Source organism: Bufo gargarizans, chromosome 4, assembly GCF_014858855.1.
Source record: "Bufo gargarizans isolate SCDJY-AF-19 chromosome 4, ASM1485885v1, whole genome shotgun sequence".
Lineage (NCBI taxonomy): Eukaryota > Metazoa > Chordata > Amphibia > Anura > Bufonidae > Bufo > Bufo gargarizans.
The window spans coordinates 45232102-45258724 of record NC_058083.1 but is presented as its reverse complement, the minus strand read 5'-3'; the positions used below and the strand labels follow the sequence as shown (position 1 = coordinate 45258724).

Here is a 26623-nt window from a genome sequence, read left to right as displayed (position 1 = left end):
TGTTCAGCTCTATTATAGGGCCATACACCTCAGAAGATGGATGCAACTCCATGTACCTAGCTGCTCAACAGTCGGTAATGAGCTGGAATTGTTCCAGCTATCTCAGTCACAGAGGGCAGCACTGTGGGGCCTGGGCTCAGCTTCTCTACATACATACACACTACTCAGAGGCACGGGTCTGGTAGTCAAGCAGCTCAATAGAGATCATGGTTTGCTACGCAACCCTTCTTCAGTCATGCCTGCAGACCTGATCCCTTTATCGGCTAGGCAGTCAGCAACACACATCCCCCCAGGATGGGGTTCACTGAGAGATTTCACAACAAAGGATTTCCTGGAGAATGCCTTAGGCAAACTACCGGAAGAACACGCTCTCAAAACTGTCATGAAGTCGCGCAATTTTCTAGATTTAGCAGATTTTGGGTCGGTTGGGAAGGCCTTAGTGGAAAAAAAAGCTCATGATCTGGAGCAAACTTGGTTCGAGAAGATTGTTTCCTCTAAGTCAACACATAAGAGATTGATCTCATTACTATATATAGCACTGAACACACCAGGACCCAATGCTCGCCCTCAGTTCCTGAACACATGGGAATCAGAATTGAACAGAACCTTCTCTGAAACAGATATCCTTCGGATATACGCACACTCCCATGGCTTGTCTAGGTGTGTCAAGGTGCAAGAGCACTCCTATAAGGTCCTAACCCAGTGGTACATGACACCTAAACAAATGTTCTCAAAGGGGCTATGTCCTACTGATCGATGTTGGAGGTGCAACTCAGAAGAAGGTAGCCTCTCACACATCTTATGGTTTTGCGCAGGGATAAGACCATTTTGGGATGGTATCTCTACTGCTATGAAATCGATTCTCCATACTGATATTTCATTAACACCTGAGTTGGTCCTTTTGTGGCTGCCTACTAAGGCGCTTACCCCATCTAGAGGCTGCCTTGCCACTCAGCTAATTCAAGCAGCACGGCTGCTAATTCCTCAGAGATGGCTCAGTACCGAACCCCCTACCATATCTCACTGGATACACAAGGTTGACCTCATCCAACGCCTGGAAGAGTTGGCCAGCTGGGAGTCCAGGACTCATGAGAAGCACGCTAAGATGTGGAGGCCATGGTTGCAATTTAGGGAGTCAACACTGTTGACAATTTCATAAAGGTATATTGTCCCGGTCATATCTTATTGCATTGCACATCTGACTAGCTATCACAGAATGCTTTATCTCCATGAATAACTAGAGATCTATTGTTGTCGTTATTATGGTTTCAGGTTTTATTTTTGTGAGGCCAGTTGCCTCAAAATGTCAGAAGTCTTTACAGACCATACACAAGTAGTACTTGCACTCTATAAAATCCTAACCAAGGGTGGTATTACAACATTGCTATAGGTGTAATCCATATGCACCGACTAAGTGCCTTGAGTGAGCTATATTTAAGTGTGACAAGAGGTTCTATGTTAGGTTAATATCTGTAACACAGGCTATTAAACATTGTAAAAGAGTGTGCCTTCCCTCAGATATGCTGTTACACAATGTCTATCTGTATACAAATGTGTATGGAATGTCAACTTTGTATTTTTGATCTTGACCTTTCTCAATAAAAAGACAATTGACAAAGAATATAACTACTATAATACTGCTCCTATGTACAAGAATATAACTACTATAATACTGCTCCTATGTACAAGAATATACCTACTATAATACTGCCTCCTATGTACAAGAATATAACTACTATAATACTGCTCCTATGTACAAGAATATAATTACCATAATACTGCTCCTATGTACAGGAATATAACTACTATAATACTGCCTCCTATGTACAAGAATAGAACTACTATAATACTGCTCCTATGTACAAGAATATAACTACTATAATACTGCCTCCTATGTACAAGAATATAACTACTATATTACTGCCTCCTATGTACAAGAATATAACTACTATAATACTGCTCCTATGTACAAGAATATAACTACTGTAATACTGCCTCCTATGTACAAGAATATAACTACTATAATTCTGCTCCTATGTACAAGAATATAACTACTATAATACAGCTCCTATGTACAAGAATAGAACTACTATAATACTGCTCCTATGTACAAGAATAGAACTACTATAATACTGCTCCTATGTACAAGAATATAACTGCTATAATACTGCCTCATATGTACAAGAATATAACTACTATAATACTGCTCCTATGTACAAGAATATAACTACTATAATACTGCTCCTATGTACAAGAATATAACTACTATAATACTGACTCCTATGTACAAGAATATAACTACTATAATACTGCTCCTATGTACAAGAATATAACTACTATAATACTGCTCCTATGTACAAGAATATAACTACTATAATACTGACTCCTATGTACAAGAATATAACTACTATAATACTGACTCCTATGTACAAGAATATAACTACTATAATACTGCTCCTATGTACAAGAATATAACTACTATAATACTGCTCCTATGTACAAGAATATAACTACTATAATACTGCTCCTATGTACAAGAATATAACTACTATAATACTGCTCCTATGTACAAGAATATAACTACTATAATACTGCCTCCTATGTACAAGAATATAACTACTATAATACTGCTCCTATGTACAAGAATATAACTACTATAATACTGCTCCTATGTACAAGAATATAACTACTATAATACTGCTCCTATGTACAAGAATATAACTACTATAATACTGCTCCTATGTACAAGAATATAACTACTATAATACTGCTCCTATGTACAAGAATATAACTACTATAATACTGCCTCCTATGTACAAGAATATAACTACTATAATACTGCTCCTATGTACAAGAATATAACTACTATAATACTGCTCCTATGTACAAGAATATAACTACTATAATACTGCTCCTATGTACAAGAATATAACTACTATAATACTGACTCCTATGTACAAGAATATAACTACTATAATACTGACTCCTATGTACAAGAATATAACTACTATAATACTGCTCCTATGTACAAGAATATAACTACTATAATACTGCTCCTATGTACAAGAATATAACTACTATAATACTGCTCCTATGTACAAGAATATAACTGCTATAATACTGCCTCCTATGTACAAGAATATAACTACTATAATACTGCTCCTATGTACAAGAATATAACTACTATAATACTGCTCCTATGTACAAGAATATAACTACTATAATACTGCTCCTATGTACAAGAATATAACTACTATAATACTGCTCCTATGTACAAGAATATAACTACTATAATACTGCTCCTATGTACAAGAATATAACTGCTATAATACTGCCTCCTATGTACAAGAATATAACTACTATAATACTGCTCCTATGTACAAGAATATAACTACTATAATACTGCTCCTATGTACAAGAATATAACTACTATAATACTGCTCCTATGTACAAGAATATAACTACTATAATACTGCCTCCCTATGTACATGCATTTATTATGAAACTACACGATCTGCTGTTTCCACACTATAATAAAGACTGATGAGAATCAGACCATTTGTATGGTGGTGCTGACATGTTCTGTGGCGCAGTGAATGCTCTGGAGGGATTCTCGACTATTGCTCTGTTGTCACAGCTGTATTCTTACGGTATTTGGTCTCACCTCTGCACTCTGTATACTCGGGTCCATGGTGGAACGAGGGCCAAAATCCTGGCCACCAGATCTACCAATGTGCTCGGAGAGTAGCTTCTGTATCTTCCAGTTTTCCAAAGTTCATACAACCCGGTGCCGCGGATAACTAATGTTGGGTAGAGCTTCATTCCATCAGGTCTGAAAGCGGGGTTTTCAAAAAATTCCTGAGATTCAAAAATAAATAGATAGTAATTTACAAATGTGATGTGTACATGACATAGTAAAGAGTGGATGGGAATGCAGGAATTGCATGCAATGTATACCCGGCAACTGCTTGAATAACAACTCCACGCTGGAAGTCTTATTCCTTACAGCTTATCTGATCTCCTGGAACACAGGGGCGGTATATTTTATATAAAGCCTCTTGTGAAGACAACAATACCTAGAATGCAATTCCAGAACAAGGTCTGATTATACACTGAGCGAGCAGGGAAATCTCCGAAATCCTGGAGGCTTTGTAAAAACATTACTTGTATGGATAATGAGTTAATGTTTGTATTAAGATATTACCGGTAATTTATAATTCAAATCATTGTTCTGTAGAATAGCGAGTGCAGCTCTGGAGTACAAAACAGGATGTAACTCAGGATCAGTAATATAATGTATGTACACAGTGACTCCACCAGCAGAATAGTGAGTGCAGCTCTGGAGTATAATACAGGATATAACTCAGGATCAATACAGGATAAGTAATGTAATGTATGTACACAGTGACTCCACCAGCAGAATAGTGAGTGCAGCTCTGGAGTATAATACAGAATGGAACTCAGGATCAGTACAGGATAAGTAATGTATGTACACAGTGACTGCACCAGCAGAATAGTGAGTGCAGCTCTGGAGTATAATACAGGATGTAACTCAGGATCAGTTCAGGATAAGTAATGTAATGTATGTACACAGTGACTGCACCAGCAGAATAGTGAGTGCAGCTCTGGGATATAATACAGGATGTAACCAGGATCAGTACAGAATAAGTAATGTATGTACACGGTGACTCCATCAGCAGAATAGTGAGTGCAGCCCTGGAGTATAATACAGGATGTAACTCAGGATCAGTACAGGATAAGTAATGTAAAGTATGTACACAGTGACTGCACCAGCAGAATAGTGAGTGCAGCTCTGGAGTATAATACAGGATGTAATTCAGGATCAGTACAAGATATGTAATATAATGTATGTACACAGTGACTGCACCAGCAGAATAGTGAGTGCAGCTCTGGGATATAATACAGGATGTAACCAGGATCAGTACAGGATAAGTAATGTATGTACACAGTGACTGCACCAGCAGAATAGGGAGTGCAGCTCTGGAGTATAATACAGGATGTAACTCAGGATCAGTACAGGATAAGTAATGTATGTACACAGTGACTGCACCAGCAGAATAGTGAGTGCAGCTCTGGGCTATAATACAGGATGTAATTCAGGATCAGTACAAGATAAGTAATGTAATGTATGTACACAGTGACTGCACCAGCAGAATAGTGAGTGCAGCTCTGGAGTATAATACAGGATGTAACTCAGGATCAGTACAGGATAAGTAATGTAATGTATGTACACAGTGACTCCACCAGCAGAATAGCGAGTGCAGCTCTGGAGTATAATACAGGATGTAACTCAGGATCACTACAGGATAAGTAATGTATGTGCACAGTGACTCCACCAGCAGAATAGTGAGTGCAGCTCTGGGCTATAATACAGGATGTAATTCAGGATCAGTACAAGATAAGTAATGTAATGTATGTACACAGTGACTGCACCAGCAGAATAGTGAGTGCAGCTCTGGAGTATAATACAGGATGCAACTCAGGATCAGTACAGGATAAGTAATGTATGTACACAGTGACTGCACCAGCAGAATAGGGAGTGCAGCTCTGGAGTATAATACAGGATGTAACTCAGGATCAGTACAGGATAAGTAATGTATGTACACAGTGACTGCACCAGCAGAATAGTGAGTGCAGCTCTGGAGTATAATACAGGATGTAACTCAGGATCAGTACAGGATAAGTAATGTATGTGCACAGTGACTCCACCAGCAGAATAGTGAGTGCAGCTCTGGGCTATAATACAGGATGTAATTCAGGATCAGTACAAGATAAGTAATGTAATGTATGTACACAGTGACTGCACCAGCAGAATAGTGAGTGCAGCTCTGGAGTATAATACAGGATGTAACTCAGGATCAGTACAGGATAAGTAATGTAATGTATGTACACAGTGACTCCACCAGCAGAATAGTGAGTGCAGCTCTGGGGTATAATACAGGATGTAATTCAGGATCAGTACAAGATATGTAATATAATGTATGTACACAGTGACCATCAGCAGAATAGTGAGTGCAGCTCTGGAGTATAATAAAAGTCATTACTCCCTTACAAAGTTATTAAATTTTTTATGTAAATTTCAAAATGAGGGGCACATACTTGATGGGCTTTTCCTACCAGTAACCTCCACGTATAATCTACCTGTTGTTGAAGGTATAACGTTTATCATGTGCATGTCTCTCATACATAAAATATATCAGGACATCAAATCCTAAACTGTGATAGAGAAGCAAAAATGAGCGGCGCATTTATGATGTGCAGTTAATGTGGTGTCGGGTTTACGGCTTCATAGACATAAATTATATGGGAGCTGATAGTTGGACTCGGCTTGTGATGTTCGGATTTACCCATAGGGAGATCACAGGCTCCAGGACGATCAGCCGGGGATTAGTTCCTGGATCTACAACGTTAAAAGCCGATTATAGGGCAACGGCTGATGCGTCACCACCGACTGCCAGGAGTTTTCAAATAGTATTTTATCATGGAAAGTAAAAAAAAAATAATAATATTTGCATCAGAGACGAAAATTGAAGCAGAAATAATGGAAAACGTCTTCAGTGAGACCTTCAGGAACAAAATCTAACCTTTTTTCTAAATGGGAACCGGGGTAATCAGAGTTTTAAAGGGGTGTTCTTCGCAAGACAGCTCCGTTAATATCCCCTATTCGGGGTACCCCATCTGTAAGTGAGAATGGCGAGTGCGGCTCCCCCTCTGGTGGGCTTTAGTCATGTGCGTACTAATGACATGGAAGTCCATTTAGCTGACTGGCTTATGTCATATACCATTCCCTTTGTAGACTGGTCGCACCTCCGAGAGCCCGACTAGTAGCAAACAGGATGATGAGATGATTCGGACTCATCCACACCAGATCGTACCGCCAAAAGGCGCGGCCTATACATTTTCATTGTCCATTGCAGTGACATCACGGCAACCATGTACTACTTCGTCTTGTAGTGCCCTCTACAGTGATGTGATGAGGTGGACAGCTCCTTTAAAAAAAAATTATGTGACAAAATTGTACCTTCACTTATGGCAATCTCTCCTGGTAGCGGAACATCTCCACACCATCAGTGTGTGACGGGTGACAGAAATCTTCTTTACCCCAAATCTGTTTTGGAGAAAAATGTCTTGCTGCTGGCTATTCGGTTGGATTTTTGGCAAATCTGAGACAAATATCGATGTTCTTCTTGAGGAACAGTGGTTACCTCCATGAGTAGTATTTTGGCCCGGTCTTGGACCTATTTGGAAGTCATAAAGCACCATCTTGACTGAGACTTCTAAAGTGGTCACTGATCCCTTGGAGTCATTTTGGAAGGTTGACCACTCTAAAAGAGGGAGGCCAGGAGTTCCTTTTGACAAAATTGGAACCGACGTCGGGGTAGAAGGTCGGCCATGTGACGTGAAGGTTAGTTACTGCATGTTCCACGCAGAAGAACATTTCATGAAGATGACTATGTTCCTCAGTATATCAGTGGAGCTGCCAGTCCCACCCTGACATGGTGACAGCTGTCAGTCCCTGCTCTGGCGCTTTAAGTTGGGTCACCATAGAGCGTTACAGTCTAGGGGTTTTTAATATTTTTTAGCCTTTTTGCAGAAAGAATTCATCTCTAAACTCATTGCGTGGGAGTGAATCAAGCAGCAGCAGCAGACAAGACGTTCTAATTCATTTCCCAGTGAAATATTCTGCTTCACATCTTCTGGCGCTTACATTAAGCCTATATCTGATGATTGCTCGGCCTGTTCATCATCATCAGGACAAATACGATAAAAATAAAATAAAAAAAGAATAGGCCCCAGAGAAAGTAAGTGACAGACCTTTCATTCAGGAATCTGGCAGTGGTGCAGGCTCATGGGCTCCACCGATGTGACCTTCTGATAGGTGTCTATGGATTTAAAAGGTTTGTGCACGTTTGAAGGGGGAGGCAGACCTACGAAGAGAAGCATACCTGGTGCTGGCTTCTGCACTCTCTGGCCTCCGCTGCGGTCCACGGATGCAAACTTCTGGGTGTGACGCTGCTGCAGCCAAGCGCTGGCCGCAGCGGTGACTCACCAACCGCCCTCCACCCCACCCGGTTAGGACATATGCTCGTGTGACTGGTTGTGGCAAGCGACTGGTTGCAGTAGCGTATAACTGGAAGTTTACATCAAGGAACCAGAGCGGAGCAGCAGAGACAGTAGGGTGGGGTTCCCCCCCTCCCCACACCAAACGTGGACAACCTCTTTAAGGTGGACTTGCCCTTTAAAGAGTTGCATGAAATGGCATACGGTACGATACACAGATACACCTTGTGAGGCGTTTTGGACGTATGACACACCCAGAGTCACAGCTATGGCACATGGTACGTCATTTCATGTGGATTTTATGATGAAGATTGAATAAAGGATCCAGAATCATTTTAACCAGTGGCCGGGGGACTCCTGTTTGTTCGCAGTGTTATTGCAGTTGTACCCTGGCAGTATTATCGTTGTGTTCTTTTGTATACTGGGCCAGTATCCTCATCTCTGCGGGTAAGGGTACTTTCACACTAGCGTTTTTTATTTCCGGTAACGAGTTCCGTCCGAGGGGATCAATACTGGAAAAAAACTGATCAGTTTTATCCTAATGCATTCTGAATGGAGAGCGATCAGTTCAGGATGCATCAGTTCAGTCCCTCTTACGTTTTTTGGACAGAGAAAAAAAATAAAAAACGCAGCATGCTACAGTTTTCTCTCCGGGCTACAGTTTTCTCTCCGGCCAAAAATACGGATTACTTGTCGGAATGATGGATCTGGCATTAATTTACATTGAAGTGTATTAGTGCCGGATCCGGCATTAAGTGTTCCGGCAAAACAGATCCGGCTTTCCAGTCTGCGCATGCACAGACCTTTAAAAATGCAAAAAATTAATAAAATTAATACCGGATCCGTTTTTCCGAATGACACCGGAGAGATGGATATGGTATGTCAATGCATTGCATCCGGATCCATCCGACAAATGCCATCAGTTTGCGTCCGTATTAATGGATCCGGCAGGCAGTTCAGAATCCTCTGCCGCAAGTGTGAAAGTACCCTTAGGCCTGGTTCACACGAACGTATGGCTTTTATAGTTTTTTGCGGTCCATTTTTCACGGATCCGTTGTTCCGTTTTTGAGTTCCGTTGTGTTTCCGTTTCCTTTCCGTTGTTCCGTATGGCGTATACAGTATACAGTAATTACATTAAAAAAATTGGGCTGGGCATAACATTTTCAATAGATGGTTCAGCAAAAACGGAACAGACACGGAAGACATACGGATGCATTTTCGTATGTGTTCCGTTTTTTTTGCGGACCCATTGACTTGAATGGAGCCACGGAACGTGATTTGCGGCGAAATATAGGACATGTTCTATCTTTCAACGGAACGGAAAAACGGAAATACGGAAACGGAATGCATACGGAACACATTCCGTTTTTTTGGCGGAACTATTGAAATTAATGGTTCCAGATACGGACCGTATACGGAACACAAAAAAACGGCCTGTACACTCGCAAAAAAAACGTTTGTGTGAACTGGGCCTTACTTGGATGATCTGGTTCTCTTATGATGGATCCATGAATCAAAACTGCACAGAACAATGTTATATTCTGGTATTATTACTCTCGACCAGTAGCATTTATTTTTAGAATGACGGCGGCCATGTTTTCGGGCACAATAGAGGTGGATACAGAATTGGTGCACATTTATATATGGGGTTTTCCTCAATCTAGAACAGGATCAGTCTCTATGACACCAGAGAACATCAGATACACGTTTACATCATGGGGCAATCCTTCGGTTAAGGCTGACCTTGCAGCAGATGAGTTAAGCTCGGATCGTGGCCCGGAGCAGGGACATTGCTGACTCTGCTGGGAAATGATGAGAGTCAATGGGAGCTTTCCTATCAGGGAGTCCCCCCCTTTTCCTTGTAAACAGCATCCTGATATTGACTTGTGTGTTTACAACTCCCTGCCCCCGTGATTAATGAGCGCTCGCCCCTCCTGCCCGTTAAGGTGCGGGTGTCACCTCATCCCTCTTGTGAGGCAGAGATATCGCGTTGGGGGAATGAGGTGTCAGCTCCGCACAGAACCCCATTAATCGTGTCTGGAGAGGCTGTGATTTATTACAACTATTAATTTAATTATCTTATCGGTGGCACCAAAAGCTTTCCCCATCCATCCGCCCTATAAGTCCTATTTACTGCAGAGTCCAGGTCAGGACAGAGGTGGATGACTCACTCGAATTGCAGAAAGGAGACAGAAATGATGGCGGCTACGGCCGGAACAGCGATAAACGTTTACTGGACTAAATATAGGGAAAGCTCACAACCCGCATGTACGCTGGTCTAACAAGAGTGGTGTGAGGGTCTGGAGGCAATATCACAAATATAGAATATCACGGCAGCATGTCAATCCAAAACTCACTGATTCTCGGAAAATACGGATTTTCCTTGCCGAGATCAAACTTGCAACTTGAATCGTGCAAAATAGTTCTCCAACAGAAAGAAAACTGCCCCTCCAATGCCACCCACGTTCACCCCTTTAAACGGGCATTCCCATCTCAAGCATTTATTGTGGGTCCCAGATATGGGATTTGCAACTATTTCTAGGTAGTAGATGAGGGGCACTGCTTGGGGTACCCCTTTCATCAGGACCTCCCCAAAAACTTACTTTTCCCCCCAAAAATTATCATTTTTAAGACACTAGGTATGGCTGTAATCGTACTGACCTGGAGAATTAAGGTAACAGGTCAACCTTACCGCATGGGGAAAGCCATAAAAACAAAACCTATAACATTTTGGCGGAATTAAGATGTATTTTTTTTCAATTCCACCCCTTATGGAATTCTTTCCAGCTTCCCGCCACATAGTATTCAATATTAAACGGTGCCATCAGAAAGTGCAACTTATCCTGCAAAAAACAAGCCCTCAGGCATAACTACTTAACGGGTCACTGAGAGGGGCATAACACTAATTCGCACTAATTGGGTATAACTACTGTGAGAGGGCACTAAGGGGACATAACTACTTTGTGGGGTCACTAAGTGGGCATAACTACTATGAGAGGGCACTAAGGGGACATAACTACTGTGAGGGGGCACTTAAGGGGGACATAGCTACTGTAAGGGAGCACTAGAGGGGCATAGCTACTGTAAGGGGGCACTAGAGGGGACATTACTGTGTGGGGCTCTAAGGGGGCATAGTTACTGTGGGGGGCACTAAGGGGGGGCATAGCTACTGTGAGGGGGCACTAAGGGGGGGCATAGCTACTGTGAGGGGGCACTAAGGGGGGCATAGCTACTGTGGGGGGGGGCATAGCTACTGTGAGGGGGCATAGCTACTGTGAGGGGGCACTAAGGGGGCATAACTACTGTGAGAAGGCACTAAAAGGGCATAAGTACTGTTAGGGGGCACTAAGGAAGTATAACTACTTTGAGGGGGCACTAAGGTGGCGTAGCTACTGTGAGGGGGCATAGCTACTGTGAGGGGGCACTAAAGGGGCATAAGTACTGTTAGGGAGCATTAAGGAAGTACAACTACTGTGAGGGGGCACTAAGGGGGCATAACTACTGTGAGGGAGCACTAAGGAAGTATAACTACTGTGAGGGGGCACTAAGAGGGCATAAGTACTGTAAGGGGGCCCTAAAGAGGGCAGAGCTACTGTGAGGGGGCAGTAAAGGAGCATAACTACTGTCAGGGGGCACTAACAGAGGGCCCACCAATGTAGTAAAACAGTCCAGAGTGGATCCTACCCCTAGTAATGACAAGAACCCCTTGCTGTCCACCTCAGAGGTGACATGCTGTAGTAATAATGAGTCTGTCTCACATGTAACACTGTTCACACAATGCAGACAGCTGACATCTCAGGACTGTCTCCGGTGACTTACGATGAATTGTTCGATATCTCGCTCCAGTCCCATGTTCGGCAGATCTGGCATCATGTGGGAAACTACTTTGAAGCCGGCATCTTTGGCCATGTGAAAGGACTCGCATACCGCCTTCACCGTGTGACCTCTGAAAGAGATGACAGGGGTTGAAAACTGAATATCTGGAGGAAGGAAAAAAGCAGCGCAGAGGAAAACAGCAAACTACAAACCCTAAAAGAAAAGCAAACGGTAAAACTTCCTTCGCTTCAAACGGGTTTTCCAGGACTGAGGGTTGTCTCCTCGGCAGTACACCAGAGCGGAATAGAGCGGCAGCTCGCATGCGCGACTGCAGCTCCATCCAAACGGGGGCACACAGAGCCCCCATTCTGATGATCAGTTGGGGGGTGGGGGCAGTGGTCCCTAGGATAGCTCAACAATATCAGATAGTCAGGGGTCGGACTCCCGCCAATCATCCACTTGAATGGGAGCAGCGCCCAATACACACACAGTACCCGGAGCAGCGCCGTTTCGGTCCCGCAGCTGATTGGCGGGGGTGCCTGGAATAGGACCATAGGACCGCCGCTGATCTAATATAAAATCCCTAAGATTTTCCTTTTCTTTCCTTTGGAATGTCCTATGTAACAGGACGGGTTCGAGGTGCGGGGGTGGAGGGGGAGAACTTTTGTGTCGCCTTTAAAGCCTTCAGATTCCTGAAACATCTGACTCCTTACAGAAGTGAAAACCCAAATTAACCTCAGATTACGAGGCCATTATTATTATTATTCTAATGAGGCCAATTAGCTTTCTGAATGTCGGAAGAAAGGAAATATCGAGGCAGCAAATGACAAAACAACGGCGGAGTAATGGATTACATACCGTTCAGCTATAATCAGCGGAGCGACAAAACACAATAATTATATAATATTACAACAATAATGAAGGCCTCCACCTCCTGCAAGTCAATTACTTCTGCTTCTATGAGCATTGCGAGGGGAAGAAATAGAGCATTGGCGCAAGAGCTGACTATTCACAAAGCATCCACTTTATAAACGGCATCTGTCAGCAGTTCTGTACCTATGACGCTGGCTGACCTGTTACATGTGCACTTGGCAGCTGAAGACATCTGCGTTGGTCCCATGTTCATATGTGCCCGCATTGCTGAGAAAAAATATGTTTTAATATATGCAAATGAGCTCTAGGAGCAACGGGGGCGTTACCGTTACTCCTAGAGGCTCTGCTCTCTCCATCCTGTTTGATTGACAGGACCAGGCAGTTAAAAACGTCATCAGGCCTGGCCGTGACTTCTCCTAAAGTCAAAGTGCAGAGGGCGCAGGAGTTACAGAGAGAGCAGAGCCTCTAGGTGTAATGGTAACGCCCCCGTTGCTCCTAGAGCTCATTTGCATATATTTAAAAAAAAAATCATAGCAATGTGAGAACATATGAACATGGGACCAATGCAGATGTCTTCTGCTGCCAAGAGCACATGTAACAGGTCAGCCAGTGTCATAGGTACAAAACTGCTGACAGATGCCCTTTAAAGGGGATGACCAGCTGACAAAAATTAGAGACAGGGACAGCAGAGAATCGGTGAAGAGAGTATGTTTTTTTTTTGTTTTTTTTTTACAGCATTCTGAGCCTGTTCTTTAAGCGGTTTTCTCTCTCTTCAGCAAATGGCATTTATCACGTAGAGAAAGTTACTACAAGCCACTTACTAATGTATTGTGATTGTCCATATTGCTTCCTTTGCTGGATGGATTCATTTTTCTATACAACCAGCCACCCACTGCGTCATGTGAAAACTATACAAATAAAAAACACTAGCTTGTGCTGGACGGGAGGAAGTGTATGCAGTGTGCCACCCAGGTCCTGTATGCCCACTTAGTGCCTCCTAATCAACCCATCAGGGGCGATGATGTAACGGAATTGCGTCTGCTGCCGGGGAGCGCCCTAAAGGATAACCGACATTGCTGTTCGGGCTGCTGTATCTGTCATCCATAACGGCCCAGGCCTCGCCTGCCGGTACTCACACATAGAAATCAATAGCCCGGGTGTGATGGCTGTACTACGGGCGGTAGTTCCGCCCCTGGGGCAGTGTACAGGGAGGGCCTTCCTCCTGTCATCCATAACGGCTCAGGAGAGGGCCGACAATAGCTCCTCGTGTTCCCATTTCATGGGGAAATAATATTGATAATACTTTTAAAAGCAAAAAAAAATAAAAAATTTGAATTCTAAGTTTTACCGGATCTTTTGCTATAAACCTTTAGAGCAATCCGCTCAGCTCCTCCTGCCCTACATCATGCTGCCTGCAGCTTACATTGCATTTTCATGGTGAAAAAGTTCTAGATGGCTAAAGTACGTTACGTCAGTAAAGGGTTAAATACATCTATGCATTCTTTGTCAAATTAAAAAAGGGGCCAGAGCTATTCCTCCTATTGGCGCATGCGCAAACTCCTCATCCCACACCAACTGCGCATGCGCCAGGGACATGGATAGTTCTAGGCCCGGACAGAGCAGAAAAGATATCTAGGCCCCGGGCCATAAACCAGCTATGTAATGGTGAGTATATTAAAAAATTTCTCCTACAGGTGTGATAGGTGTAACTAAGGTGGGGCTGCTGTACCCACTGGGTCCCAGAAAACTCCTTTAACCCCTTGAGGACCAGTGCCATACACAGTAGTGAGCACTTTAAATATGGCACCCTCTCGCGAGAGCCGCAACCACCATAGCCCCTGGCTTTCTGCTGTTTCAAACAGCAGAGGTTAGGGGCTAATGTCTGTGATCGGGGATAAATCCGATCTCAGACATTTAACCCCCTTAGATGCCATGTTCAAATGTGACCACGGCATCTGAAAGGTGAAAATGTGTACGCCGCGCACTATTACTCTGGTAACAGCTTCCAACAGCTGAGGTCGGGGAAACTAATACCGTGTATTGATAGGCCGGAGCCTGCTTGAGGCTCTGATGCCTATCACTGGAATATTCCAATACAGGCCTGCAGGTGGCAGCACTGCATTGGTATATACTGAATTCCGTAATGGATAAAAATCTATAACAGAATGCAAATGGAAATCTAATAATTGTTTGTTATAGTCACCTAGGGTGACTTAAAAAAATTTGTAAAATATAAAAAAATATATAAAAGTTAAAATCATCCCCTTTTCACAAAAAAAAAAAAAAAACTTCATAGACATCGCTGAGCCTGAAAACACCTGTATTATTAAAACATATAAATATTTATCCCATACAGCAAATGGCGTAAACAGAAAAAAAAAAAAAACACTATGGCCAATATACCAAGAAAGAAAAACTGATCAAAAAAGTCCTACACACCCCAAAATGGTATCATCGAAAAGTACAGGTCACCCTTCAAAAAAATGAGCCCTCACACAGTTCCATAGAGCTAAAGATAAAAAAGTTATGGGGTCAGATTATGCCGATAAAAAGTATTAAAATACACTACCTAGGGAATGCCATAAAAACAAAGCGCATTAAAACTATGGTGGAATTGCCTTTTTGTTCCATTTCCACCCCATTCGGAATAAAAAAAATTCTGTATGCAATATAAAACGGAGCCTTTAGAAAGTACAACTTGTCCCATTATTAAAAAAAAGCTGTCCTTATATGTGAACGGTAACATAAGAGTCATGGTTCTGGGAGCGCCAGGAGTATAAAAAAAAAAAAAAAAAAAAAAAAAAAAAAAAAGAATACTCAAAAACAGAAAAATTGCCATCTCCTCTAAGGGTTAAAATCTCTTCCATTTTGTGTACAGTTCCATGGTAACAGACTACAAACAAGCCCTATGTAGTCTGATCCTGAAGTCATTCCACATCTTTACTAACAGAGAGGATATTACACCAGGGGAGAAGATGGAAGATCGGGTCTGAACGCTCGGAGGTCTGCAGACACAAAACAGAAGGAAATTTGTAACCAAGATCATTTGCAAACTTTGTTGTTCTATATCCTCAAAGGCTGGAAGGATCTATACTTAGCACACAGGTGTCCTCTCTAGAATATGGCCGGCATGAGCTTTACCCGTCAGCAAGGAAATGTCCCTTTTAGTCTCCTCTTCAATATCGTTGAGGGGTGCTTGACATTTAAGAAAGAAATGTAACCGATCGGTGGGGAGACGACAATCGCTCTCCATCTATTCTACAGTTTTTTTTGTTTTTTGGCCAGATTTATAAAGAAGATGTAATGAACGGCTTTCTCCAGTAATGACGCCACTTCATGGATAGCTAATAGACACGATAATTCACTTGCCTCGGAGATGAGTAAGTGCCTCTTATGTACTCAGAAAAAACTTTCATTTCTTCTCTATTCTCTTTGCAAACATTTTGAGCAACATTCCTGCGTTATCCGGAAGAACACAGAAGAGAAAGCTCCATACGCCGATTCATCCGTTATACGCAGGAGGGATATTATTGATAGATTATAGATGGGGGGACATTACTTTGTATACTGCGGGTCGTCATTATAAGGCCCCATGCACATGGTCGTTGCCGGCCGTGGCCTGTACTGCGGCACACAAACACAGTGGGTCCGCCATATGCGGGCACCGGCCGTGTGCTCAGCACAACACAGATGCAGACCCATTCACTCGTTCTATTCTTTTTGCGGTGCGGACGGATCACGGACCCATACAAGTTGCAGTCCCCAACGCAGGGAATGGCCGGCCAGCGGCCGTGTGCAAGAGGCCTACAGTGCACAGAAGATGAAGGTGTCACGGAAGGTGTACAGAAAACAAGACGACACAAAATCCGACTGACTGGATCCAAAACTAAGGAACAAAAGGGAGAGCCCTGCAACAGACCTGGCTCTCTCCCTAACTGCTCAGCCTATGCGAAAATCCCAATGGTAGATGATCGCATATCCTCGTACCTCGACTGTATAACACCTGAACACTCTATAATAGTGAGGGGACACGACCACCGGCTCCCTACACTTGATACGGAGGGAGTCAGGGTCACCTGGGATCCAGCAAACAGGAAAACACAAATGAATGAACAAAACTTATCTGTAGAAGACTCAGTAGTAGGATCAGCATGCACACACTCCAGGAAGGAATATAAACCGCAAAGTGATGCAGTATGGGAAGCAATCAGTGCAACTACATGACAGCTGAGAGAGGCTAAAGGAGATGAGAAAATGAAAGCAAAACAAAAGGAACCTCAAGGAGGAGGTTCTGAAGGACGTCTGTCAGAGCTTCTCAGATGTCTGGTGGTGACAGAAGGTCAGCAAGGAAGAGATATAGTTGCAAGCAAAAGTAAGTGTACCCTTTGGAATTACCTGGATTTCTGCAGTATTAATATAATATGGCCGAATAATACTCAACTCACAATTAAGTAAACTAATAACACAAACAGTTAAAGGGTTTCTACCACTTGCTTTGCACCCATTTCGTTTTCAGACACTAGCGATCTGCTAGTGTCTGATGTACAATACAAGCTAAGTATTATCTTATTCTGTCCGGCCGTTTTGTTTAAAAAAGCACTTTTATATTTATGCAAATGAGCCTCTAGGTGCTATGTGGGCGTCTTTTCAGCACCTAGAGGCTCCGTCTACCTTCCTAAACTGCCGCCCAGCTCGTCGCTCCAGACCGCCCTTCTCCTAGCGAATTCGATCCTCCCCCTGCTCCTGGCGCCTGGCGTCTGAAATCTCGCGCCTGCGCCGTCCGTCTCTGCATTCGGCGGCATTCGGCGCAGGGTAAATGTCTGAGCGCTCCCTGCTCAGACATTTCCACTGCGCCTGCGCCGAATGCAGAGACGGACGGCGCAGGCGCGAGATTTCAGACGCCAGGAGCAGGGGGAGGATCGAATTCGCTAGGAGAAGGGCGGTCTGGAGCGACGAGCTGGGCGGCAGTTTAGGAAGGTAGACGGAGCCTCTAGGTGCTGAAAAGACGCCCACATAGCACCTAGAGGCTCATTTGCATAAATATAAAAGTGCTTTTTTAAACAAAACGGCCGGACAGAATAAGATAATACTTAGCTTGTATTGTACATCAGACACTAGCGGATCGCTAGTGTCTGAAAACGAAATGGGTGCAAAGCAAGTGGTAGAAACCCTTTAATGTCTTTTATTCAGTAAATATCCACACTGCAGGGAACCTTTGACTTCAATAAGCAGAAATCACCTTCACCAAATGTTTCCTGTAGCAGGAATGAGATTTGCACAACATTGAGGGGGAATTTTTGGACCATTCCTCCCTGCAAATGTGATTCAGTCGTTCATCATTCTTGGGAAGCCTTGCGTGCACAGCCCTCCTCAGATCACGCCACAGCGTTTCCATAGGGTTAGGTCAGAACTGCAGGTGTCACATGTGGGACGCCATTAGCTGCCATGGCCATTGCAGTCTGGTATACATGGAGGGAACATTGACCAAGACCCATGGAGAATGTCTAGGACTGGATGGGACGACAGGTCTCCTATGCACAGCAGTCACCAACCACCTTGGCTGGAGTACAGGTCCAAGTTGAAAGAGCTTGGAAGAACATATCACAGGAGGACATCCAGCATCTGTATGACCGGTACCATGTCAGGGTGGCAGTCTGTATCACAGCAACGGAAGATGCCACCCAGTATTATTATGACTTCTGCATATAACTTGCTGCAGAACCCAAAATAAAGGGGGCACCACCTTGGCTGTGTGATCATTGACCAAGTACCACTAGCAGTTCAATGTCAGCTCAAGCACATTAACTTTCCAAGGTGATTTTTTTTATTTTCCAATTACTCTATCCATTATATAATAATAATAATAATAATACAACATAAAACAAATCTTATTGAGCCCATATTACATACATTAGTGTGAACCATCAACAAAAAAAATAAAAAAAATCACTATGTATTTGCTCAGCTAAAAATTTAAATACCGTATTTTTCGCCCTATAAGACGCACCTAGGTTTTTGAGTAAGAAAATAAGAAAAATTTATATTTTGAACCAAAAGGTGTGCTTTTGGTGGGTTTGAGCTAATGGTGGTCTGTGGATAACACACAGTTATGGGGGATCTGTGGAGGAGACACAGTTATGGGGGATCTGTGGAGGAGACACAGTTATGGGGGATCTGTGGAGGAGACACAGTTATGGGGGATCTGTGGAGGAGACACAGTTATGGGGGATCTGTGGAGGAGACACAGTTATGGGGGGGGATCTGTGGAGGAGACACAGAGACACAGTTATGGGGGGGGATCTGTGGAGGAGACACAGTTATGGGGGGGGGATCTGTGGAGGAGACACAGAGACACAGTTATGGGGGGGATCTGTGGAGGAGACACAGTTATGGGGGGGGATCTGTGGAGGAGACACAGTTATGGGGGGGGATCTGTGGAGGAGACACAGTTATGGGGGGGGATCTGTGGAGGAGACACAGTTATGGGGGGGGGATCTGTGGAGGAGACAGTTATGGGGGGGGATCTGTGGAGGAGACACAGTTATGGGGGGGATCTGTGGAGGAGACACAGTTATGGGGGGGGGATCTGTGGAGGAGACACAGTTATGGGGGGGGATCTGTGGAGGAGACACAGTTATGGGGGGGATCTGTGGAGGAGACAAAGTTATGGGGGGGATCTGTGGAGGAGACACAGTTATGGGGGGGGGGATCTGTGGAGGAGACACAGTTATGGGGGGGGGATCTGTGGAGGAGACACAGTTATGGGGGGGGATCTGTGGAGGAGACACAGTTATGGGGGGGGATCTGTGGAGGAGACACAGTTATGGGGGGGGATCTGTGGAGGAGACACAGTTATGGTGGGGGATCTGTGGAGGAGACACAGTTATGGGGGGGATCTGTGGAGGAGACACAGTTATGGGGGGGATCTGTGCAGGAGACACAGTTATGGGGGGGATCTGTGGAGGAGACACAGTTATGGGGGGGATCTGTGGAGGAGACACAGTTATGGGGGGGATCTGTGGAGGAGACACAGTTATGGGGGGGGGATCTGTGGAGGAGACACAGTTATGGGGGGGGGATCTGTGGAGGAGACACAGTTATGGGGGGGGATCTGTGGAGGAGACACAGTTATGGGGGGGGATCTGTGGAGGAGACACAGTTATGGGGGGGATCTGTGGAGGAGACACAGTTATGGGGGGGGATCTGTGGAGGAGACACAGTTATGGGGGATCTGTGGAGGAGACACAGTTATGGGGGGGGATCTGTGGAGGACACACAGTTATGGGGGGGGATCTGTGGAGGACACACAGTTATGGGGGGGGATCTGTGGAGGACACACAGTTATGGGGGGGGATCTGTGGAGGACACACAGTTGTGGGGGATCTGTGGAGGACACACCGTTATGGGGGATCTGTGAAGGACACACCGTTATGGGGGATCACAAAGCCCTTTCCAGGGCTCGTCATTAAGGGGATATTAGAATGTCACAGAACTTTTGTTTAGATTAGACAGGGTAACCCCTTCAACCCGTAAGGGAGAGTTCACATCTCAGTTTCATTTTCCGTCCGAAGAACAGAAAAAAAGAATAGAAAACAGGATCGTGTAAAAAAAAAAAAAAAAAAAATACAAAATGGATCCTCTTGCACTTTTGGCATCCATTCGAGCAATTTCCATCTGAGATCCTTTTTTTAGATGGGATAAAATTACGGATCTCAGATGGAAATGGCACAAACAGATCTGACGGATCAGAAGAACGGCAAATGGAACAGAGATGTGAACGCTCCATTCACACACTTTGCACACTCGTACTGAGGCCCTAAATTCTGCACCCCCCCCACCATGAACGCAGTTCATTGTGACAAAAGCGGAGACTACTGCCAGCTCCGCCGCCGCGTGTGACAAGGGCAGGCAGTAATATAACAGAGGTCAAGGAAAGCCAAGATTACAAGTCTTACAGTTAAAAGATTTATTGATTGCGCTGATCTAGCACCTCGGCAGCGCGGTTATCTCCCATCATCTCCCGCCCACTCACGACAATTCTAAGCCTTCATATTAGAAAACTTTCAGCATCAGCAAAATAAGTTTTTATGGAGTCGGGTGGAGGTGGGAGAGCAGAGGAACCTCACGTGGGAATCTAAAGACACGGGTCGACACAGCAGGCAATTATCAGGAACGATCCGAGTGGACTGTTCCCGGGGTGCGTTTTAAGCTCAATTTGGAAGGAAAGTGTAAAACTGAGGGAGTGGATGCAAAACTACAACTCCTAACATGCCCTGATAGCTGTGGACTGTCCAGGCATGCTGAGAGCTGCAGTTTTGCAACAGCTGGAGGGCCGCAGGTTGGGCATCCCTGAACTATATCAATAGAGATCACATAGGCACATGACTTACCGGTTAGTGTCCCTCGCTACATCCTCATACACACTCTGCACGCCGATTTCTAGCCTGGTGCAGCCATAAGACAACATGTCACTCAGGTGTCGCTTCAAGCAGTAATCCGGCCGGGTCTCAATGGTTATTCCCACACATTTTGTGTTACTCCTTTCAGAGTATCTGAGGGGGAAAAAAAAATAGAAAATAAATAAATACTGTAAAAGAAAGAAACTTCAGCTGGTAGATGCAATGTACCTCTCAGACATTTATACCTGGCAGGCATGTAGTTAAAATTTTCACTTGGGGCACATGTAATCAATTACATATGATATTTGTATATGATCTATTTAACTGTAATTTGACATACAAATAAAAGCACCTTATGATGGTATTATCATTATCTGTACAAAACTACAACTAGAATACATGCACAAGCATAAAATTACTATAATACAAACCCTATGTATAATAATATAACTACTATAATACTGCTCCTATGTACAAGAATATAACTACTATAATACTGCCTCCTATGTACAAGAATATAACTACTATAATACTGCCTCCTATGTACAGGAATATAACTACTATAATACTGCTCCTATGTACAAGAATATAACTACTATAATACTGCCCCTATGTACAAGAATATAGCTACTATAATACTGCTCCTATGTACAAGAATATAACTACTATAATACTGCTCCTATGTACAAGAATATAACTACTATAATACTGCCTCCTATGTACAAGAATATATCTACTATAATACTGCCTCCTATGTACAAGAATATAACTACTATAATACTGCTCCTATGTACAAGAATATAACTACTATAATACTGCCCCTATGTACAAGAATATAACTACTATAATACTGCTCCTATGTATAATAATATAACTACTATAATACTGCTCCTATGTACAAGAATATAACTACTATAACACTGCTCCTATGTACAAGAATATAACTACTATAATACTGCCTCCTATGTACAAGAATATAACTACTATAATACTGCTCCTATGTACAAGAATATAACTCCTATGGCGGAGCCTAGCCACGCTGCTGAATGGCCGCACGAGCTTGAGCTCCTCCAGCATTCCGGCTCATTTGCCCTATATAAGCTTGTGATTTGCCTCATTATGGGGAGATCTGGCAAGGATAAGACCAGAGGAAGTTCAGAGTTGACCCCACGGCGCCCTAAACAACCAGAGATGGAGAAATTCCTACGAAAGACGCCAAGAGCTGCCGCACTGAAAGGCGCCAATATGGCGGCGTCTACTGCTCCAGACTCCGACGCAGGAGAACTATCGGATGCGGGCAGCGGCTCTGATATTTCAGACAGGAGGCCTAGAGATCCGCCTCTGTCGGAACGGACCCTTCGCCAGGTTCTTGAATCTGCCCTCACGCCTCTCAAGCAAGATTTGGCGGACATTAAGGATGATATCAAACATCTAGGCCAGAGAGTGGTCACGCTGGAAAGCACGCAAGAAGCCATACTGACCTATGAGGGTAAAGCGGCAGAGGTGCTTGCGTCTCACAAGGCCCTATTGAACGACGCCTTCCTGAAATTGGAAGATCAGGAGAACCGAAGTCGCCGGCGCAACATACGCATTCGCGGCCTACCTGAATCGATGGCGGCGGAGGCCTTGCCGAAAGTGGCGCGAGAACTGTTTACCACGATGCTTGGGCCTGATAGAGCGGAGGGGATAGTGGTGGAGCGCATACACAGGGCGCTGCGCCCTAGGCCTAAACCACAAGATCCGCCACGCGACGTAATTTGCGGCCTATTGAGCTACGTAGATACCGCAGCTCTCCTAAAAAGGCAAAGAGAGATGGAAGTGCTGGAGTATGACAACGTGCCGATCCAGATGTTCCAGGATCTTGCGCCTTCTACCTTGGCTAAGCGGCGCTTGTTCAAGCCTCTCCTTGATGTTCTTCGCAAGATGTCGACCCCGTTCCGGTGGCTGTATCCTTTCGGGTTATCGGTGTCCAGGAATGGGAAACTGCTCACGGTGCGCTCGCCTGCGGATCTGGAGTCAGTCTGGAGGTCCCTAGATGTCCCTCCAGTGGAGATTCCCTCGTGGTTGCCAGCCGACCAAGATGGCCCCCTGCCTTTTCCACCGCGGGTGTCTGCTTGGCAGACGGCATCTGCAGGCAGGTCGGATCGATCGGGACGCAGCAAGTCAGACAGGGCTCTCACCTGAGCCTGTGCCAAGGTGTCATTGGTTGTATTTGTGAGCATGAACTGCTAACACCATGCTTTATTTCATTCCTTTAATGTGAGATGTTGGTATCTCTTGCCCTTTGGGCAGAGTGTTTTGTTTAACTGATTCTGGCCTTTTCCTAATGGCCCTGTGTTTGGCTAATGCCAGGTTTATGGCCTACTGTTCCTATAGGACGTTATGCCTTACACGGGACGCTATCCTGCTGAGGTAGGACTCTGCCTCCAAAGAGATGATCCCTCTCCCCTCATGTGCAGGGTAATGACCGGATGGATCCCGGTGCTGGATGTATTGTTTTACTTTTTTCGTTCTTTTTGGTCTCTATGTTATAGACCATAAGCGCTTTACTTGCCCCCTCGCCAGTCCATTTCTATTTGGGCCGGTGATAAGTGAAGCGCTCGTCACTTCTCGGATGGGTACTGAGTCCGAGCAGGTCACTTGTCTGTTCATTTTGTTTAATGTTGTCCCCCTTCCTTTGTGTCCCCTGACCTTCTTCCCTCCCCTCCTTTCCTCTGCTCTTTTTATCTTGGTGCTTCTTTCCATGGTCTGGTGTATCATATGCCTATGTACAGTTATATGTATGCAAAAATGTCTTCCATAATAGTAGCCTCACTCAATGCACATGGTCTGAACGAGCCATGCAAACGGTCTCAGACACTTTCTCTCCTCCTGAAAGATAGGGCGTCAGTGGTCTTTCTGCAGGAGACTCATTTTAGGACAGGCAAAATTCCCAAGTTTCCTCCTAGGAAATTTGTGCAGTGGTTCCATAGCACACATGATTCTGCCAGTAGGGGTGTAAGTATAGCTGTCCATAAGTGCCTCCCTTTTAAGCCCCGAACTACGTCCGCTGACCCTGAGGGCAGATTCCTTTTTGTAAAAGGTGTCTTGGGAGACTCACCGGTAACGTTTGCCAACTTATATGCACCTAATAAAGGCCAAGTACCATGGCTTGTTCAGACCCTAATTGCACTCTCCTCCTTCTCTGAGGGGTTATTGATTCTGGGGGGCGACTTTAATGTTGCCATGGAACCAGCGGTGGAGACCTCGGCGGGCAGACCCTCTGTGTCTTATAGGTTGTTAAAAAGGCTAAAAACTTTGCTGAGGAAACTAAAGGTTTTGGATGTTTGGCGGATCATGAATCCCAATGGTCGGGACTATACATTTTACTCGCACGTTAAGACGTCCTTCCATAGACTGGATTATTTATTCATGTCTGATTCACATATACGTAATGTCTCTGGAGCCCGGATAGGCAATATAACATTATCTGATCATGCCCCTGTTTTTATCGACTTCTCCCTGTCAGGTCCGCAAAGGAAGGAACGTGTATGGCGCCTTAATGACACCTTGGTCTTAGACCCCACACACGCCAGCAAACTTAGGGCCTCGATCTCAGAATTCTTTAGGCTTAATGATACCCCAGATTCCCCCCCTTCCCCCGCTATACTTTGGGAAGCCCATAAAGTGGTCCTTAGGGGAGAACTTATTGCCTTGGGGGCTTATGTAAAAAAGCAAAGGACAAAGGCCTTGGACGCTTTGCTGGCTTCCATTGCTCGTTTGGAATCCTCCCACAAGGAGTCACAGGCTATACGCACCTTAACGGAATTGACTGAAGCTAGAACGCGTCTTAAAAACTTATTAAATGTCACCTCTGCAAAATTAGTGTTGAGGTCCAGATTTAGGGCCTATGCCCATGGGAATAGGGGAAACAAATTGATGTCGGCTATTGCCAAAAAGCAGTTTTCTGACTCCTTTGTTTCCTCTATCAAAGATTCCAAGGGATTGATACATAAGTCCACCCCAGATGTAGCCAAGGCATTTTGTTCCTTTTACGAGGCTCTGTACAACTTACCCCCTCCGTCAGGGGCTACGCCTGGTGACCTAGCGGATGCCACAGATAAATTCTTGCAGACCCTTAATCTCCCTTCTATTTCCTCGTCTAAGGCCTCCCAATTAACTAGACCCATTTCAGAGTCAGAAATCCGTAAGATTCTCATGTCCATCCCATCAGGCAAAAGTCCAGGGCCCGATGGATTCTCCATTGTGTATTACAAATCATTCCAAGATGTTTTAATCCCCCGTTTCCAGAACTTGTGTAACCACCTCCTGACTGGTGGTTCGCTTGCTCCCCACTCCTTGTTGGCGCACATTACTGTCCTCCACAAGGAGAATAAGGATCCGACTTGCTGCAGTAATTATAGGCCGATATCTCTGCTTAACAATGATGTGAAGTGGTGGGCGAAGATTCTGGCCTCTAGGCTTCAGGATGTTCTTCCTGACGTGGTCCATGAGGAGCAGGTGGGCTTTGTCCATGGCAGACAGGGGTCAGAAAACACGGTACGGCTCCTCCATCTTGTAAATTGGGCCAAGAGATCTTCAAAGCCTTTGGTTTTGGTGAGTACAGATGCGGAGAAGGCCTTCGACAGAGTCAGCTGGCATTTTATGTCGCGGACTCTGGCGAGGTTCGGCTTCCCAGACCAGTTTGTTACTGCTATCAACACCTTATATTCGGCCCCCTCTGCCATGGTCAAAGTTAATGGAGCACTGTCCCCACCATTTCACATCACTAACGGGACAAGGCAAGGATGCCCCCTCTCTCCTGCACTATTCGTTTTAGTGATGGAGACCCTCCTATGTAAAATTAGAGATGATCCAGATATTAAAGGCCTTCGGGTTGGCTCTGGCTACCATGTTACTGCAGCATTTGCGGACGACCTTTTGGTTATGACCTCCAACCCTTCGGAGTCTTTGCCCAAGCTGTTGAATATATTTGAGGAATTTGGATTCGTATCCAATTTTAAAATAAACTATGGAAAATCCATGGCTCTCAACATTTCCTGCCCCCCAACTTCGATTAATAATCTTAAGCGGAGTACCCCGTTCACCTGGGCCTCCAGAGACATTACGTTCTTGGGGACGCGAGTTTCAGCTAATGTCCAGGACTTAGCCTCTCTCAACTTTGCTCCACTTCTGCAAACTGTGCGTAACCATTTACAAAACCTGAAGCTTCCATTTGTTTCTTGGGTTGGAAGAAAAAATTACCTTAAGACGTTTATCCTCCCCAAATTTTTATATATGCTTCAAGCCCTCCCTATCTGGCTGCCGAACTCATATTTCACAGAGGTCCGCCGAGTGTTCACGCGCTTTCTATGGAATAGCAAATCTCCGCGCATTGCCTACCATATCCTGACAAGGGATAGAAGGTTTGGGGGCTTTGGGATGCCAGATGTAAAATTATATTATACTGCTGT

At 44.5% G+C, this 26623-nt stretch overlaps 1 protein-coding gene across 1 annotated transcript in view; it reads right to left on the bottom strand.

The window, feature by feature from the left end:
• ELP3 (elongator acetyltransferase complex subunit 3) overlaps positions 1 to 26623 on the bottom strand; it is a 172153-nt gene that overhangs the window by 56020 nt on the left and 89510 nt on the right. Inside the window, exons 8-10 of the mRNA XM_044292121.1 lie at positions 21162 to 21323; positions 11902 to 12028; positions 3665 to 3858 (exon numbers count right to left, since the gene is read on the bottom strand). Of these exons, the coding sequence (XP_044148056.1) occupies positions 3665 to 3858; positions 11902 to 12028; positions 21162 to 21323 (483 nt within the window). The remainder of the gene's footprint in view (positions 1 to 3664; positions 3859 to 11901; positions 12029 to 21161; positions 21324 to 26623) is intronic.